The sequence below is a fragment of the Cololabis saira genome, chromosome 17 (assembly GCF_033807715.1).
Source record: "Cololabis saira isolate AMF1-May2022 chromosome 17, fColSai1.1, whole genome shotgun sequence".
Taxonomy (NCBI): domain Eukaryota; kingdom Metazoa; phylum Chordata; class Actinopteri; order Beloniformes; family Belonidae; genus Cololabis; species Cololabis saira.
The window spans coordinates 16,317,353-16,336,857 of NC_084603.1; the positions used below are offsets into that span (position 1 = coordinate 16,317,353).

The 19,505-nt window shown below is 38.9% G+C and overlaps 1 protein-coding gene across 1 annotated transcript in view; it reads left to right on the forward strand.

Moving 5' to 3' along the window:
* The window catches only part of LOC133464111 (inositol polyphosphate-5-phosphatase A-like), a 102,491-nt gene extending 83,288 nt beyond the window's left edge, over window positions 1-19,203 (forward strand). Inside the window, exons 3-5 of the mRNA XM_061746097.1 lie at window positions 14,094-14,194; window positions 18,988-19,075; window positions 19,171-19,203. Coding sequence (XP_061602081.1) covers window positions 14,094-14,194; window positions 18,988-19,075; window positions 19,171-19,203 — 222 coding nt within the window. The remainder of the gene's footprint in view (window positions 1-14,093; window positions 14,195-18,987; window positions 19,076-19,170) is intronic.
* Window positions 19,204-19,505: the final 302 nt, after the last annotated feature.

Genomic DNA, 19,505 nt, shown 5'->3' on the forward strand with positions numbered 1-19,505 from the left:
AGGGGTAGGGGGAGTATTGGGACAGGCCCCAAGTCAGCTGCACGGCAACTCTGAGTCTTGCTAAAGTTTGCGTTACTCCTCCCTGTAATTATTGCTGTGGGTGACGTGCCAAAATATGCCCTTGGCCAAGTGATTCCGGCTGTCATGTTTGCTTAGCGGTGATGTTACTGGATATCATGAGCGTAACGCGTATGTGTGCAGATGCACGTCCTGCTTGTTTAGGAATTCTGTCTGGCCGTGTGTGCTTTAGAGGAAGATATCACCTTTACTACAGTAGAGAAAGCATGCAGGGAGGAAGGTGTGCCCCCTGTGCAAACCCGGCAGGCCTGTAGCTTCATGCCAGCTCCGTGCTGCTGCAGGCTGACGTCATGGAAACAAGCATCAGACTCTGAACTTTGTGCAGCTGGGAGCGACCAGCAGTTAGCTACAATCAGCAACGGTGTGTGTGCCAACTCCCCGGGACATCTTGAGGACGCACAAGACGCTCTCTGTGTCGTCTCACGCGCTGCTCGAAGCCGTCGCAGCCGCCGTGAGTGGATTTGTCACAGGCAGCGCCTCGAGGTTTCACTGCTATCTGCTCTGACTTGTCTTGGCCGCAATCCAAGTGCCGTTTCACACAGGAAGGACTAAAACCTCACACCCAGTGAGGTGACGGAGCCCCGTCGCTGATGTGGGGCAGTAGTGGGGAACTTTACATCAGTGTTGTTCATACTTCTCATGAACTAGTTCAAAGTTCAGTTCACATAGTTTAAAAATGAACTTTTTCAATTCAATGTATTTATTTGATGACAGGGACTGTACATTAGGGATGGGCGGTATGGACTAAAAAGTGTATCACGATACTTTCTGGCATTTATCCCGATAACAATTAAATTGAATTAATAAAAAACAATTAAATGAGTTACACCTGTATTGCAAAACTGTAATGACTCAAGCTCCTCGCACTCGGATCCGCCATGTTTGTTACATAAAAACACCATCAATGGGAATTTATCTTCTTTCTTTCTTTCTTTCTTTCTTTCTTTCTTTCTTTCTTTCTTTCTTTCTTTCTTTCTTTCTTTCTTTCTTTCTTTCTTTCTTTCTTTCTTTCTTTCTTTCTTTCTTTCTTTCTTTCTTTCTTTCTTTCTTTCTTTCTTTCTTTCTTTCTTTCTTTTTTTGGCTTATTTCCTTCCTTCCTTCCTTCCTTCCTTCCTTCCTTCCTTCCTTCCTTCCTTCCTTCCTTCCTTCCTTCCTTCCTTCACGTACGTTGTGCGTGGATTTAACGCAGAATCATAAATCAGCTTTACACAAAAACGTCATCAACGGGAATTTATCGTTTTTACCGCAAGATGACAAATTATTACCGTGCGGAAATTTTTGGAAGGTATATCGTATATATAAGATATTGCAACGAAAGACAACATTTTAAAACACGACTAAGCTAGATAAAATCAATAAGAAAAAAATGAGCCCCGCCAGGCCCGGGCATCGCGACCCACCTATCCCAGGCCGGCGAGGGAACGCGGGTGATGTGGGCCCCCCCTCCCAACCCTGGAGTTGAGTGCATGTGATTAATGCCATAAAAACAAGGAGGGGGAGGACATGGTATCAATTTGACACCGACCCCCCCCCCCCCCCCCCTCCAGAACTAAGTGTCCTTGTCAAATGTATTTATTAAGTGTTGAATGTGCAGTGTTTACAGTGTTGTTAAAACCGTGAGGCGTGGAGTGCCGGGCCACGCGGGACAATGCCCCCCACGACCCGGACCCCCCGCCCCTTCTCCTATGTGCGTATGAATCGTGTAGGGGGGGAAGAAGGGGGAGCAGAGGCCGAAGCCAGGAGGCAGGACCAGCAGAGCCGGCCCTGGAAGGACGCCCACGCTCCCCCACCGGCCATCCAATTGACGGGGGCCGGCCCTCCGAGCCGGGCCAGGGCCCCACCGTAGCTCCACGGGCGCCCCCGGCGCCGCCGGAGCCCCCTATCCTAAAACTGTTTACCGTATACCAGTGGTCTTCAACCCTGGTCCTCAGGACCTCCTGTCCTGCATGTTTTAGATGTTTCCCTGCTTCAGCACCCTGATATAAATGTGCAGACCTGGATGACCATTAATTAGAATCAGGTGAATCAGATGATGCAAGGAAACATCTACAACATGCAGGACAGGGGTCCTGAGGACCAGGGTTGAAGACCCTGCTGTATCCAATCATGTATTGTCCTAGTGGCTTTTCAACTTTATTCAGAGGCTGTAAATCTCTAACAATGTAGTCCATTATCAATGTGTCTACCTGTTGCAGGTAAATCCTTGCATCTACATTGTAGATTGAAAGTATGCAGAAAAGATAAGATGCCTCTGATGAGGTCATAACTCAAAATGACCTTTCCCGTGAATCACTAGTCCATTGATTGCGGTAGAAAATCTCCCACACTCCATTTACACGTACATTTACTCACGTTACCGTCATCAGTGACTCAGGGAACGCTTTCCGTGACGTTAATATAAGGGTTGCAAGTATAATCATTTGCAAATGCATCGCAGAACTGTATTGTATGTTTATTTTATTTAAAGCTAAATGTTGTCTATAAATAACGCTGCATGCTGCAGTAATAGATCTAATTTCATATACTCTACACACAAAATACATAATTAGATTTCCTGGGAAGTAGTGTAGCCCTAAGACCCGCTGAAGCCCTCTTTACATTTTCTTAAATAAACAGCATTGTTGTTATTGAGAATTCAACCATAATGTTTAGTCTAGTGATGTCTGCAGCGGAGATTAAATTTAGCTGATGGTTTTATACCGTACTATTTACAAGAAACTAAATCTAGCGTCCTGTTAACGTTCGTCTTACCAGCTCATTTTCCTCATTAATGGAGAAATTGATGAGTTGAATGTAAATAGCTTGCTCATATTTGCAGAAAATGCCAACTCAAATTCATGGAAGTTGCTCTGTGTGTCCAAGAAGTGAATTGCAGTGTCATGGAAATCTGATTCCCCTCTATTTATCGATTTATCATCCCCCTGGAAAAAAATCACCTATTGTCTCAGAAAACGATAAAACACCTTTTTGAAAATTTGGCAGCCTTATCTAAACCACATCGATACATCTCTTACACCAAGTACTTAATGTAGTTGTTTGTATTGACTTTCCACAGGGTTGACTTTGATAGGGTGAGGAAGTTTATCCTTCATGCCTTACCTTATATTATGTATATACTGTTGGTATATTTATATGTTTGTATACATGGCAAAACTGAAAATAACCTGATGTGGGTCAGCAGCCGTCAGGGTTTCCGTCGGCCTCGGCAGCAGAGAGTCAGAGCGGTTATTTAACGACACACCTTGGTGGAAACTGGAGAGCATGTTACACATTCCTGCTCCTGTTGTCTGTGTAACTTTTGACAGCGTTTTTTTTCAGAGCAGGTTTAGACAGACGGTGCCTGAAAACAGAAAATGAACTGCGACTCTCTTTTCCATGAAAAAAGAGCTTGTGTTGCAGGTCTGCAGATGTTCGCTCACATCTGGCAGCCAGAACTCGCTCGCACGCGTGAAGCTGCTCGTAACAGAAGGAAGAGTCTCGTACTCTTTCAGCTCCTTCTTTAAGACTTCTCGGCTTTTGTGGCTGTTAGAGACCGCAATGTGGAGGAAAAAGTCTACGAACCGTGAAAAAGGGATTTGGTTTTATCCTCCGTGCAGCTCAACGTGGCGTGAGACACCTGTCTGTGTAACGGGCCGTCTGGGATCTAGAGGACGTGTAGGCGAAGGGTCAACCGTCTCCATCGTCCTGCAGATTGTTTTATCTCATTTTCCTGTGTTTTTTTTGTGGGGGGATCAAGGTCGATCTTAGTCCCACATCTCCCCTTCTGACGATCCTGGATCAAGTCTTGATTAGAAATGAATTAGAAATTAGAAATACTTTTTCAATACTGATCAATACTATTGGATCTGTGGCTTTTTTTACCTGCCATTGTTTATGTAATAATTGCTCGGGGTTCATGTTCTGGGTCTCTGGAAAGCGTCTAGAGACAACATCTGTTGTAATAGACGCTATATAAATAAAATTCAATCGAATTGAATTGAATTGGAAGAGTGTGAAGGCATCAGATTTTTAAGATAAGAGATAAGATAAGATAGTCCTTTATTACTTCCTCAATGGGGAAACTCGCGTGTTAGCAGCAGTACACTTAGCACACACACACACATGCAGGGAAGGGGGTAAAAAAGTAAAAGATATTGTAACTAGGGTTGCCACCCGTCCCGTAAAATACGGAATTGTCCTTTATTTGAGAAAAAAAGGTTGCGTCCCGTATTGAACTAATACGGGACGCGATTTGTCCCGTATTTTCATTAACGCCCCATACACACGTCTGTCACACACACACATCAACACTAAATTGAACAATAATGAACAAAATAAAACACAGGAAACATTAAGGCCAGCAAAATCTTTGTGGCGGGACAACAGGACCTGCTGCGCTCTGTGCCCAGATCTTTATATGTTATTATTATTATAAATAATATATGTCCGTATTGAACCAATACGGACATATATTATGCTCCTATTTATTGATGTAATAATATACAGGTGAAGGTCGGAAAATTTGAATATATTGCAAAACGTCATTCGTAGTAAACTTAACTAAAAGTGAAACAAATATAGCCTATTATTTCCCCACTACATTCAAAGTGAGATATTTCAAGCCTTTATTTGTTATGATTTGGGTGATTATGGCTCAGTTTAGAAAACCCCAAATAAAAAATAAATTAGAGAATATTTTATGAAAAAAAACAATTCCATAATCTAAATTATAACAAATAAAGGTTTAACATATCTTGCTTTGCATGTAATAAGACTAGGTCATATATTAGTTTCACCTTTTAAGTTGAATTATTGAAATAAATTAACTTTCACACCATATTCTAGTTGAATTATTGAAATAAATACATTTTTACACCATATTCTAGTTGAATTATTGAAATAAATTAACTTTTACACCATATTCTTCACCTGTAGGCTATATTCTACATCTGGGCTGATGTGGACATGCATAGCATAGGAGGATATTTCAGTTGGTAAATGGTTGGCTGTCTGTACAGTCATGCAAGTTCAATGCTATTAAAGCACTTTAAACTTTAAATCAAAGCATTTTGTTTTTTAATATAAAATAAAAACATTTTTATGCAGTTTAGAAGTTTTGGGGCTTTTTTTGGCTCCTGCGCTGCTGAAATCAGGGCGTCCCTTATTTCTATTTCTGAAAGGTGGCAACCCTAATTGTAACCCATCTGGGTTTCAGAACTTAATGTTGTGGAACGGTGCAGTTCCATGGCCGACCAGAGGGTGGCGCGTCCGCTATGAGTAAACGGTCAGCCTGTGTTCACTCTCTTTTCGGCAGAAGTCATTGCCAAGAGCACACAGTTTACCAACTGAGAACTCCCGGTAACCAATAAACACTCCTCACACCAGAAATTCACCATAATTCGCCTGGTACACACTGTTAACAAGTTATTTGTTCGCCAGGGTGTTACATTGTGTGAGGATTCAGCTGGAATGGAGAGCCTCTGTTAGCAGGCCTTAGCTCCGGTAAGAAATGCTAATGCTAATGCGCCATCTTGGCTATCAGGACTCCTTGTGACTGTTACTCTTGATTCATGAATAAAAACCAATTGGAGCTGTGATACTGTCGCCAAGAGTACGAGAGACTACACATATACAGATACATATCATTTTAGTGGTGATAAATGAGTGTAAAAAGATCGCTAATTACGTTAGCACCGAGCTAATCCCGCTAGCCGCGAGCTAATTGTGCACTGTCATGCTAAGGTTCACTTACACTACGCAGCTGTGATACTGTAGCAGAACAGTAACAGTGTTTTACACCATTAAAGGTGCCTTATATTTAATTGTTTGAGGTTAAAGTTATGTTACTGAAGGACTATTGATTGATTACCTGTATTAAGGTAATTTAGTGGTTTAGATATGCGTAAGTGAATACATAAGGGCTGTTTGATCCATCCAGTTAAAAGAGGACTGAATATTAAAGGGCCCATGTTTAATTAAAAATATGTTACAATTACAGTGCTGTTAAAAGAGAATAAATAGATTTAATGTGTTAAAGATATAAATAGTGAGTTTAAATATATTATATTTAATTTACATGTTGAAGTGAATGTTGTGATTTGGTGTGCATGATTTGCAGCTAATTGACACTGGGAAATCTCGTGTGATGTCATGTAATTCTATTCATTTTGCAATGATTAGACAGTGTGTATCTTTCATTTTTTTATTTTATTTTTTTTATTTAACCTTTGTTTAACCAGGAAGTCCCATTGAGATACGAGATCTCTTTTGCAAGGGAGACCTGGCCAAGACAACAGCAGCAATAAAATACACAATACAAAATACATCACTCAAAAACCACATCAAACAGTATATCCATCCTACAGATAACAACTACATTCTTCAAGTAAATTGTTTCTTAACAAAGATTTAAATTCACCAAGCGAAACCAGGGTGCTTATGATTCATGATTGATATACTAAGAGAGGAAATTTTAATGATAGTGATGATTTAAGGAGATCGATAGAGAGAAAATTATATTATAACATGCATTCTTCGCTGTTTGCATATATTGGTTTTCCGCACTATAAGGCGCACCTATAAGGCGCCTTTAATTTTCTCAAAAACCGGCAGTGCGCCTTATATATGATCATTACGGTAATTTCTGTTGCTGTAGTCAGGGGGATTGTGGGTAATGTAGTTGGTGTCGCCGAAGTAATGGCGCTAAAAACGTCACAGACGTTCAAGACAACAGCAGCGACGCTGACTCGCATAATGGCGACTTTGACGAGACGGAGCAAAGCTGTTTTTTATTTTGTAAATAAAGTTTGACGTACGGTACTTTTCTTCTTGTTTTTTTTTTGCATTCGCTGTAGGATTTTGTAGCATTTCCTGTAGCGCAGCTCCATCAGGTAGATGCGTAACTCAACCCCAGCCACTATAGGACGGTATTTTACCATATATTTAGTGCGCCTTGTAATGCGGTGCACCTTATGTATGGAAAATGTTTTAAAATACGTCATTCATTGAAGGTGCGCCTTATAATGCGGAAAATACGGTATATAATTACAAGATATGGACAATATATACATTGCGGTGGAGATAAAAAATAGTGCGAAGGAGAAAACAAACAAAAAAAAAGAAGGTAGAATGAGGTAGACAGACAGATATTGCACAGTTTCTAAAAACCCTGACACTAACACTAACACTTTATTTTTAAACAGTTTCTCCCCCAAAGTCGTCACCTTCCTAAACATCTGACCACCATCACACAGAAATCTCTTATGGAATAAAAAACATATACATTTATTGCATATAAATTCCTCTACAACCTCCGACCGTCTTCATGCATTCATGTCGTCATGTGCAATAACTATTGGAAAATTTGTGTAGTATTGTTTTCATTTAGCATCTCCTTTTGTTTTATTAATTTTTTTTATTTGTTTTTTAAAATCTTTTTTTATTCTTACATATTTATATTTAACATATCTTACTTTTATTTTCTGTAATTTCATTGTGCATACAGCTATATTACAATAAAGAATCTTGAATCTTGTACTATTAATCATGATTAAAGTACAGGGCTACAAGAAAAAGTGTGTGAACACATTGTAAATGTTAAGTGGGTTAGTTCAATCAGGACATGAACAAAATAAGATAATTAGTGCTGTCAAGTTGGAGATATTAATTAAGATCTCTAATTAATTAATCTGATTAATTAATTTTTTAATCTCACCTAAAAATTGCTGAGAAAAGCCCTAAACTTGAGGTGTTTTCCTTTGAATTCATTACATTATTGTGGCAGATATAAAACAAAACAAAAGTAGCTTTATAAAGTAATTTATGTATTTTCTTAACAGACTTGAACAGATGCAATCGGGGACTGGCCGTTGTTTTCCACCCCACAACAAGCTCACCGCACAAACACAGATTTCAAAATAAATGTAACTCGCAAACAGAAAAAGAAAGTTAAAAGATTAAAAAATCAAGACATCGGACGCTCTCTGTCCATCTCCCTCCAGCAGCTGCCACTTTATTGAGGTTTTTGTAGTGAAATGAGGAGGAATCATAGAGATAACTTCTCATTTCATCTAACTGGATCAGCCGGTCCTCATCGGTGACTGTTTCCTACAGCGCTTTCAACCGGCTTTCAACGCGAGCGACAGGAAGAAAATAGAAGCAGGGCGTCCGACAAATGTTCAGCTCAAAACGCCGCGCTGCGTCCCTGCGTCGCTGCAGCCAGTTAGGATAGTCCAATAGAAAATTAAAGCTGCAAGCAGCGATGAACGGGCCCATGCGCGTGCAATTTTCACCAATAAAGGTGAAGTACTCAATACCGAGTCCGATGACACCATCCACGAGTCTTTATGTCAAACCATTCAAAAGTTATGGCAGAAAGTAGGAACTATCAAATATGGACAAATCAGATGAAGGGGGGGGGGGGCGCGCTTTTTGGCCTCTAGCGTCGCCACGGTAACGCTTTTGACTGAGCAAAGTAATGCGCATCGTCGCAGGATGGAGACGCACATTTTGATGTATAACACACCTGGGTGCACGTTACGGTTCGGGCCGTATTAACTGCCGAAGGAATGGCATAAATTCCGCCAAAATGACACGATTAATTCAAAATGGCCGACTTCCTGTTCGGTTTCGGCCATGGCGCCAAGAGGCTTTTCTTTAAGTTGCTACATGATACAGGTGTGTACCTATTTTCGTGCATGTACGTCAAACCGTATTGTGGGGCTTGAGGCACAAAGTTTTCAATGGGCGCTGTTGAGCTATTTTGTCACGCCCATTAATGCAAACCATTAAATATCAAATTTTTCGCCAGGCCTGGCTTGGGTGCAAAATTTGGTGACTTTTTGGGCACTTTTAGGGGGGCAAAAAGGCCCTCCTTTAGTCAGAAGAAAGAAAGAATAATTCATACAGATACAATAGGGCCTTCGCACTGTCAGTGCTCGGGCCCTAATAAAGCAATGGAATAGATTTTGTCGCTGACGCTCGCTCGCATCGCATGCAGTTAGGACACGGTAATTCCGCCGGCCGGAGCTTCCGCCATTTTTTCGTAGCTGTGTATCGCGTCATTCAGGCAGCCAATCAGCACAGAGCCCCGCCCACTCAGAATCCTGCATAGATAATGAGGTTAGAGAATGGGAAGATAAAGACATGGCTCAGAGGCTGAATTTCTAATTTATTTAGCAAAAACAATCAAAAGCTTGTTTTTAAAACATTCAAGGCTTGTTTAAAATAGGTATTAGATGCCATAATAGTGCCTAATAATAATAATAATAATAATAATAATAATAATAATAATAATAATAATGCCTTTTAAGTTGTAGAATGGTCATAGATGCGTATGTAGGCTGGTTGATGGATTGAATGTTCTGATCATGACCTCATAAAAGGATATTTGAGAAATCACATCGCTTCAAAGGCACTTTTTCTTGTCCACGTCACTTCGAGTCACAACTCCTTTCCTTCCATGAGAGGTTTCTCTGCGAGTCTGGGTCACATCACCAACAGAAACATGACATTGATGCCGAGGCCGAAGCGTTTCCAGAGTCTCTGCTTCTCATTCACGTCCCTCTCTCTCGGCTCTGAATCTGAGTCACCTACCAGGAGCCGCTTCAGCGTCCCAGCGTATTTACACATATGGAAAGCAGCTCCATCTGTCGGCCCCACGTGTTTGCAATGCACACTGGGCTGACTGGGATTCCACCACGGCTGCTCTTTGCATTGCACCGCACCGACACGGCTAATCCCTCAGCCAATTTGCATCGGAAACTTCCCCGGCCGTCACAGGCCAGCGATTGTGTCAAATCCCCCCCGTCCTCAGTCTTGTGATGTGGAAATCGCAGGCTCACACTGTTGCTGACGCTCATAAGAGACTCCATTGATTAGGTATTGCTTCGAGAACAAAGTAGCATTGAAGAGGATGAACTGGTTATCAATCTCAAATCACCGAAAACGTCCTCCAGCTCGATTTTCACCCACTTGAGCGTCTTAAGTCACTAGTTTTGCCGGAGCAGGACGGTGGATGTTCGTTGTAGGACTTTTCTGACTCTCCAGAGGAGTTTGAGGGCCAGAAATAGGACTCAGGCTTCTGTAATTAGTGCTCCTCTCGGATGATGTGTCTGTTGTAAACATCAGCTTTTAAAAAGTAGACCGTGAAGAAGAGAACTGTGTTAAAATGAGGAATATTGAGCATCTTGTGAAGTTATATTTTGGTATCAGTTTCAGGAATAAGGAAATACTTAATCTTTTGGCACATCAGCATCGGATTATTATCAGTATAAGGACTTTAAAAACGATTGTGCAAACTACTGTATCTATTTCGAAGAAGGAACCACACAGACTTATGTGTAAGAGGAAAATCTGGTAACCCTTTCTTTTACAGTACAGTATTAACCAGGTAATACCATGGTAATTACACTGTAATTACCTAGTAGTACCTTGTATTTACAAGGTAATTACATGGTAACTACCAGGTAATTTACCCAGTAAGTACTAGGTAATTATTACGTATTTTCTTGTACCATGTAATTATGTGTTGTTTAAACTAAACATTACTAGGTAATTACAAAGACATTAGATGGGAACTATGAGGGAAATTACAGGTATTTATTAGGTTAATATTGGTAACTACCAGTCAATTTACCATGTAATTACTCTGAAATTACATGAATTACTTCTAAGTAAGTACCAGGTAATTACTAAGTATTTTTCTGCAAACTACCAGGAAATTATAACCTATATTTGAGGTAGTTACCAGCTAATTACACTTCAATGACCATGTAGTTACCTTGTATTTACGATACATTTCATGGATAACTACCGGGTATTTACCCATTCATTATTGATTTATGTATTATCAATGGATTGGTGGATGTACCCCCGAGGGGTGTAAATGACTCTATTGACCTTGTAATTAACCTGATAGTTACCATGTTTTACCTGGCAATTGACAGGTACTTACCTTGTAGTTACTTGCCCAGTAATTCTATTTCCTAAGTATTTACCCAATAAGTACAGAAGTTTTTACCTGGCTTTAACTCAGTAATTAAAGTGAAACTGGACTGTAAAAGAAAGCGTGTGTTGTTTCCGTAATATTACCTGGTAATTGTAGATTATAATTATAAAGATTTGAACAATTGGCAAAACGTCTGATAATTACCTCCCCTTTACCCCGCAATTAGAAAGCTTTTTTTTCTTCAAAAGGATAAAGAAAAAAATACAAAGTTCTGTATAAAAACATATTGTACAGTGTAAAACGTATTGCATAGTCTAAAACATAAAACTAGGCACAGTAATACATAAACAAAACTTACACATAAACAAATATACAGTTTTGCTATCGCCCTCCAAGACCCTTCCCCTTCTTCTACTACTTTGATATTTAGTTAGTTATTTTCAATTTATTGTCCTTTCGGAAATTCTTTTTGCATCTGTGGCAGTCAGAATACATGGTCAAAAACAAAAACAGAACAATATACAAGACAATTCGACATAGAACGATGAAGTGCAGTATAGTATAACACTATACAATAACATAAATAGAATCTTTGATCCTAAAGTGCTTCACACCAAACTTAGTGGATTATGAAATTAATAATGCATTTATAATTTATTTAGCAGAGTTATACTAGAGCAGGGGTCGGCAACCCAAAATGTTGAAAGAGCCATATTGGACCAAAAAACACAAAAAACAAATATGACTGGAGCCGCAAAAAATAAAAAGTCTTGTATGTATAAGCCTTAGAATGAAGGCAAATGGCGAAAGTCGAAATGACGAGAAAAAAGTCAGAATTTCGTGAAAGAAGTCGAAATGTCGAGAAAAAGTCAAAATTTCGAGATTAAAAAGGAAAGGAAAAAGGAAGAAAAAAGAGAAAAAATGAAAAAAAAGAAAAAAGGAAAAAAAGAAAAAATAGAAGTAAAAAGGAAAAAAGAAAAAAAATGAAAAAAAGAAGAAAAAAAAGAGGAAAAAAGCAAAAAAGAAGAAGGAAAAAAAGGAAAAAATGAAAAAAAGAAGAAAAAAAGGTCAAACATTTTTTTAAAAGCTCCAGGGAGCATGCGGCTCTAGAGCTGCGGGTTGCCGACCCCTGTACTAGAGGGTATAACAGATTTTCCTCCCCTAGAATCCTATACCTCCTTGTTTAATGAATTGATTAAACGCTTCCAGATTTCCTCGTACATCCCGAGTTTGTTTTTTAAGAGACAAACCTTTAATTTGGGGCAGATTTGAACCAGGTGGAGTGTAGAAAGGTGAATCTGCTGAGAACATGCTCCTGAGCTCCTGCCCCTGGAAACATGTTGTTATTCCCTCCCGGTGGACGGTGCATGTGGAAGGTAATAACTTAGCTTTATTAGGCTTTCTGAGAGCGCAGGCCTCTCCGCCTGCAGCGCAGTCTGTCTGTTATGTTATTTAGATAAATGGGAACCTCCTCAGAATTGAGCCGGTGCCAAGACTCGGGTCACGGAGGAGGAGAGGATGAGAGGATGAGAGGACGAGAGGACACACCTCCACATCAGACACATCAAACACAGCAGCAGCTGACATCCTTTGTGAGGTGGAGGGAACGGTGGGGGAACGGTGGGGGAACGGTGGGGGAACGGTGGGGGAACGGTGGGAACGGTGCGGCAGGACGGCGCTCTGCTGCCGCGGCAGGCTTTTCTCCCTGCCGACAGCTGTCGCTGTCCGGGGGTTTGTTAGGTTTGTTAGGGAGAGACAGAACCGGCAGGGCCGGGTTGTCATGTCCACATGCAGGACAACACCGGGACGTAGAGGCGTAGAACACAGTTCAACACAAGGTAATTCAAAGTGCTTTACATCAACATTAAAAGCAGCAAGACACCTTGTGACAACCTTGTGTTGAATTGTGCTGTACAAATAAACTTGCCTTGCCTAAAATGGTCCTGGACAATTCTGACTAAAATAAGACTAAAATGCTCAGAATTTTAGTTGACTGAAACTTGACACGACTAAAAGGAGAATGAACGTGACTAAAACTAATAAAAACTAAAATGATAGCTTGACCTAAAGACTAGACTAAAACTGAAACAGGCTGACAGAAACAACACTAGTCACGTGACTCTTTCACACGCTGAGGTGTTAGTGAGGTGCTCAGAGTGGCCGACTTCACATGTAAATCAATATCAGAGAGGAGTTTACAGCTCATGATCCCCGCAGGTTCCGGGTCCCTGGACTACGTGCAGTACTGGAGTTGAGGGGGGATGAGGGGGGATGGCATCCCCCCCTGAAATAAAAACAGTCCAAATCATCCCCCCTGTAAAACTGCCATCCCTCCTTTCCATCCCTTATGTTATTTCATCAATGAATGTGGTTTTACTGCTATTTCAACATTTAGAGTCATCACCAGAAAAATAACACCAGAAAAATAACTTATTTGACAATTTTCACCTGTTTCAAGTAAATTTTCACTTTAAATAAGTAGTAAAATCTGCCAGTGGGACAAGATTTATCTTCTTATTACAAGCAAAAAAATCTTGTTCCACTGGCAGATTTTTCTACTTATTTTAAGTGAAAATATACTTGAAACAGGTGAAAATTGTTGTGTTTTCCAGTGATGAGTCTTGTTTTAAGTGTAATGACATTTTCTTGACTAAAAATGAGACATTTTAACTAGAAATAAGACAAATATTCTTAAGATTTTGAGTTTTTGCAGTGTATTCTTGTTTTGGAGTCTCTTCTCTGTTTTGGAGAACCTTAATAAGGATCCAGATGTTTTCCTGGACGGGTGCAGTTGTTGTTCGGTGTAACGGGTGCAGCGTGAGCATCTGCTGCTCCGTTCTGTACACACATCTGTACAGAATCGCTGGCACGTCACTGGTATCAGATGAAACGGAAGAGGTGTTGTGTTTGAGGACGAGCTCACTAAGTGGCCGCTGCCACATTAGCCAAGGTGCTCAGTCCTGTGTAAATACACTTAAGTAGTACACTTTGAGAAGCCCAGATGTCAAACTTAAACCCGCTTCTGACACTGAGTATTATTGTGTTTGCCCTCCCTTTACCGGTGTTTCCTCTCCTCTCCTCCTCACAGACGGTCCAGTCCCACAAGCCTCACTTTCTGGCGGTGCACTGTCAAGAAGTGGGCGGGAAGAACTACGAGGCGTCCATGTCACACGTGGATTGTTTTGTCAAGTAAGTACCGTGCTGTTATTGTGAGTAATTATTGTGATTTTGGCCCAGTTTTGAGTTTTGGCTCCCACCTGATAACTGGAGGAAGAGTTAGGTCTGAAATTGAGCAGACTGCTCCTCCTGCTGGACACAGCGCGGTCCTACATCAGTGTTGAGTTGAGTTGAGTTTGATTTTATTTCGATCAGCAATCATTGAAAAATGTCCATCCAACAAAACAAGAAAGGGTACATAAGTCTGACCGAAAGGGTTAGGGCTGAAGCTAACGAGCTTATAGATGCCCTAACCTTTATACCATCAAATCATATATAGCAGGAGTCACCAACCTTCTTAAAACTGAGAGCTACTTCAAGGGTACTGAGCAAAGCAAAGGGCTACCACTTTGATAAAACACTGCTGAAATAACAAAGTTACACAGTTTACCTTTAATTTAACATTATTATTAATGAAGACACTAATCGTTAATGATTCATCAAAAATAATTATTCAGAATGATTAAACAAGGTAAGAAACAGATACATTTCAACATGCAATATTTAATTTCTTATATACCTTTCCAAAAGTTCATTTTCAAATGATCACTTCCACAACAATTTGCAGGAAATCTTTTTCAATTTTCACAAGCCACTAACAGTTTTTATCAAATCATGAACTCTGAAGCATGTTTGTACAAATGATCAATCATGTAAGATTTAACAAAAATTGACTCCTTTTAAAATAAATCTTGTGATATTTACTGAAATGTCTCTCCACGTTGTGCGCCTGATTTATGGTTCCGCGTAAAATGGACGCACAGCCTACGGCGTAGGGTACGCGGCGCTGCGTACCCTACGCCGTAGGTTCTGCGTTGGTGTAACGCGGAACCTGAAATCAGCCTTTAGCCGTCGCCACAGTCGCATCGCAAATGAGAGACACAGTTTTCTTTCACGTTAGTAAAAAAGAACTCTCCCTCCCATTCACTGTGAAAATGATACGTTTTTTTCCTTTTTCCTGCCATGTTTTTGTGGGTAGAAACCGCTTCCGTCTCCTCATCTTTGCTTTGCAGCGCTCACGAGCTCGTCTCAGCAAAGACTGACCTGACTTTTTTCATGATTTATATATATATATATATATATATATATATATATATATATATATATATACCGTATTTTCTGGACTATAAGCCGCATCCGCTCTATTTAAAAAAAAAAGATATGCAAGCCACAAACATTTATGTTGTTAGATTAGACATTTACTACATGTACAGAACCATTTTGAACTGTAAATGATGTACATGTTTGTACCTAAATAGATAATTTCCTAACAGTGTCTTTTAACACGGCAGCAACTTTGCTGATTAAAACGGGACAGAACCAAGAGAAAATAACCAGTATTTATTTATCTATATTTATATATATTTATAGTTTGAAATCTGCTTCTACCTACTTCTATCTGCTAAAGAAGAAGTAGCGTATTCTTCTTTGCATTTATTTTGTCTTAGTTTTTATTCTAATTCCGGTTAGAACGCCCGAGCGGCGGAAGAAAAATCCACAGAATAGCCGCACCTTTGTATAAGCCGCACGGTTCAAAACCTATGAAAAAGTAGCGGCTTATAGTCCAGAAAATACGGTATATATATATATATATATATATATATATATTTACGTTTTTGTGTATTCGTTTTTGAGTTTACATCACTGTGAATGTAATTTAAAAAGAATAGCAACACAATTAAATACAATTTTAGACAGAGCTAGTTCGGGATTAGTGCTATTTTTAGAACTGGCCTGTGGGCGACTGATGCGGTCGCTGCGGGCACCGGGTTGGTGCGACCCCTGATATATAGCATACGTATATACAGTACGCACACATACACATTGATACATGCCTGCATCTACACCCATATACAGTGCACATACTCATATACACATAGATTTTCCCACGTACACACATACCTACCACCTATACATATAAATACACATACACAACTAATACCAAACATAATACCAGACATTCAGTTCAATTTCCCCCTAAATCGTGATTATATCCCATCATGTCTATACATATCCAGAGTATTGTTTTTAAATTCTTTTTTGAATTGCAAAATATTTTTAATTTCTTTGATGTTGTCAGGTAACTTAACTTTTGTTAAGTTTTTTAACTTCTCCCTGCTCCATTTCGAGCATGCAAAAAAAAAGAAAAAAAAAAAGCCAGTGAGGCATGTTTTTGTTTATGATTGTTATGATTTGTATTATACTGTATTTATTGTGATTATTATTTAACTATTGTTCTTTGGTTTAAATATATATATATATATATATATATATATATATATATATATATATATATATATATATATATATATTAGGGCTGTCAGCGTTAACGCGTTAATCGCGATTAGATTAATGCAATCCATAATGCGTTATTTTTTTTTAATCGCATTTTAATCGCAAACCTTTTTGTCCCTTCTACTCACCCGTAGTCGACTCTTCTGTAATGATCCAAAAGAGGGCGGTAATGCACCGGAAAAAACTGGATGCCAACCGCCAATAAACCTCAAGAAGAAGAAGACTCCTCTGTAGCGCCGTTTTATAATACATCCATGTGTAGCGCCCGTAGCGCCATGTTTGCTGTTTCCTAAAGTAAACTTCCACCACCACCACCAACTACAAAGAGACGCCAAACTGAACCACTACCCGTGGATAGAAACAGAAAACGTGTGTTCGCCGAGAAGTGGCTGCATGATGTTACGCGGCGGCGCGCACCGTACGTTCGCGCTCCCGCGTATCCACCCCGTAAGCTCTGCGTTGGTGCAACGCGGAACCATAAATCAGCCAGCGTCCGTCACTGCGTGCAGCAGTTACCTGCAAGACGCTGCTCTAATTATGGCTCAAAGTTTATGAAAACCCCAAAAAAAAATAAATTAGAGAATATTTTATGAAATCAATAAACAATTCCATCATCAAAATTATAACAAATAAAGGTTCAACATATCTTGCTTTGAATGTAATAAGACTAGGTAATATATTAGTTTCACCTTTTAAGTTGAATTATTGAAATAGATTAACTTTTACACCATATTCTAGTTGAATTATTGAAATAAATTAACTTTTACACCATATTCTAGTTGAATTATTGAAATAAATTAACTTTTACACCATATTCTAGTTGAATTATTGAAATAGATTAACTTTTACATCATATTCTAGTTGAATTATTGAAATAAATTAACTTTTACACCATATTCTAGTTGAATTATTGAAATAAATTAACTTTTACACCATATTCTAGTTGAATTATTGAAATAGATTAACTGTTACACCATATTCTAGTTGAATTATTGAAATAAATTAACTTTGTAAAGGACCATATTGAGCCATTCATCTTTATAAGTGAATAAATATCGTTTTGCCTATAACTTATTCCTGCATCCCTCTTTTATCGATCCGGCGAGACGGGTCACCGCGTTTTTGGAGCCCCAAGTCACATATCCAGGGGCTCCTCTGAGCACCAGACCAAAATAATTATGTGCAGCCCTGTCTATATGGCACTTTGTTTAATTTGAAAAACTGTATTTGAAGTAGACAGTGTTTTAAGTTGGTCTACATGGCACTTTTTTGAAAGAAAATACAAAAGGTCAAAAAGGAAATTCTTTCTTTGTGTTCATTTGATTCCCAATTAAGACACAATGGTAAGAAATGATTTACATTATGGGCTTAAAACTGCCTTGAAATGCGAAATAACAGAATTTTAAACATGCAATTCAAAATGCGATTAATCGCGATTAAAAAAATTAATCGTTTGACAGCCCTAATATATATATATATATATATATATATACATATATATACATATATATACATATATATATATATATAATTATCATATATATATATATATATATAATTATTATATATATATATATATATATATATATATATATATAAAATTATTATATATATTTTTTTTTTTATTTATTTATTTATTTTTTTTAATTTTATTTATTTATTTATTTTTTTTGGAGCATGTTCGAAATAAAGTTTTTCATTCATTCATTCAACTTATTCCACAGCTTCACCCCATGGACAGATACACATGCTTTTCAGAGTAGTCTGTACAATCAGTTGTTTTATAATTCCATCCCCCTCTTAGCTCAAATCCTCCTTCTCTATTGCTAAACATTTTTTGTATATTGCCAGGAAGTAAATTATTTCGTGCTTATACAAAATCTGAGTGGTTTTAAACTCAACCAAATCCCAGAATTTCAATGCCTGTGATTTTAAAAACAGAGCATTTGTGTGTTCATGATATCCTACATTATTTACTATTCTTATTGCTCTCTTGCATGTTGTATATTGTCTGTATGTTGCTTCTGTAGGTGTTCCCCCATAATTCAACACAATAAGTCAGATATGGTAAAAACAGTGTACAGTACAGTGTTTGCAGTGATTTGTTGTTCAGAATGTGCCTTATTTTACATAGAATCCCCACCGTGCGTGTTAACTTGGACCTGATATATATGATATGTGGTTTCCAGCTAAAGTTGTGGTCGATTTGTACTCTTAAAAATGTGTTCTTGTATACTCTTTCAAGTTTAACACTTTCAATCATCAATTCAAAAGGAATATTCAGATGTTTATTGCTTTTGTCAAAGACCATACATTTGTTTTTTGTGATGTTTAAAATCGTATTTGCATCAAACCACAACTTTAAGCTTCACTAATTCTGTATTCTCTGTACATTAACTCTTTTGGAGCCGGGTGTTTGGGGATTGGTTTTGGTTTGGTTGAAGGTAAATCCTGACTGTTGTTTCCCCCAGAGAGCTGATGTCCAGCGATTGCATGAAGGAGTACAGCAGGGCCCGCGTCTACCTCGATGAGAACTACAAGTCCCAGGAGCATTTCACGGTAAGCTCTCACCACCGCCCATGTATTTGTATTTATTTGTGTTTTTTTTTATGTGGTGCCCTGTGTCTTCTGTCATTTTACGATCCCCAAACCAGAGCCAACCGGGGCCCAAAACTCTCACCCGCTGAGTTTTTTTATTTTTTATTTATTTAACCGGGTAAATCAGTTGAGAACAGTTTCTCATTTACAACGACGACCTGGACAAGAGGCAGCACGAAGAGTCAAGCACATACAATCAACGCTTCCATGTTTCTATTGATCTATTGTATCTATTGTCTCTTTGCTTTGTTCTGCTCTTTTACTTATTTTTTCTTTTTCTATACTAATTTTTATGTACTATTCCATCAACCTGCCCAACCAGGGACTACAGGTGGGAAATAGCTGCTGCTACAACCTGAGCCCGAGCACTTACAGTGCTAGGGCCCTATTG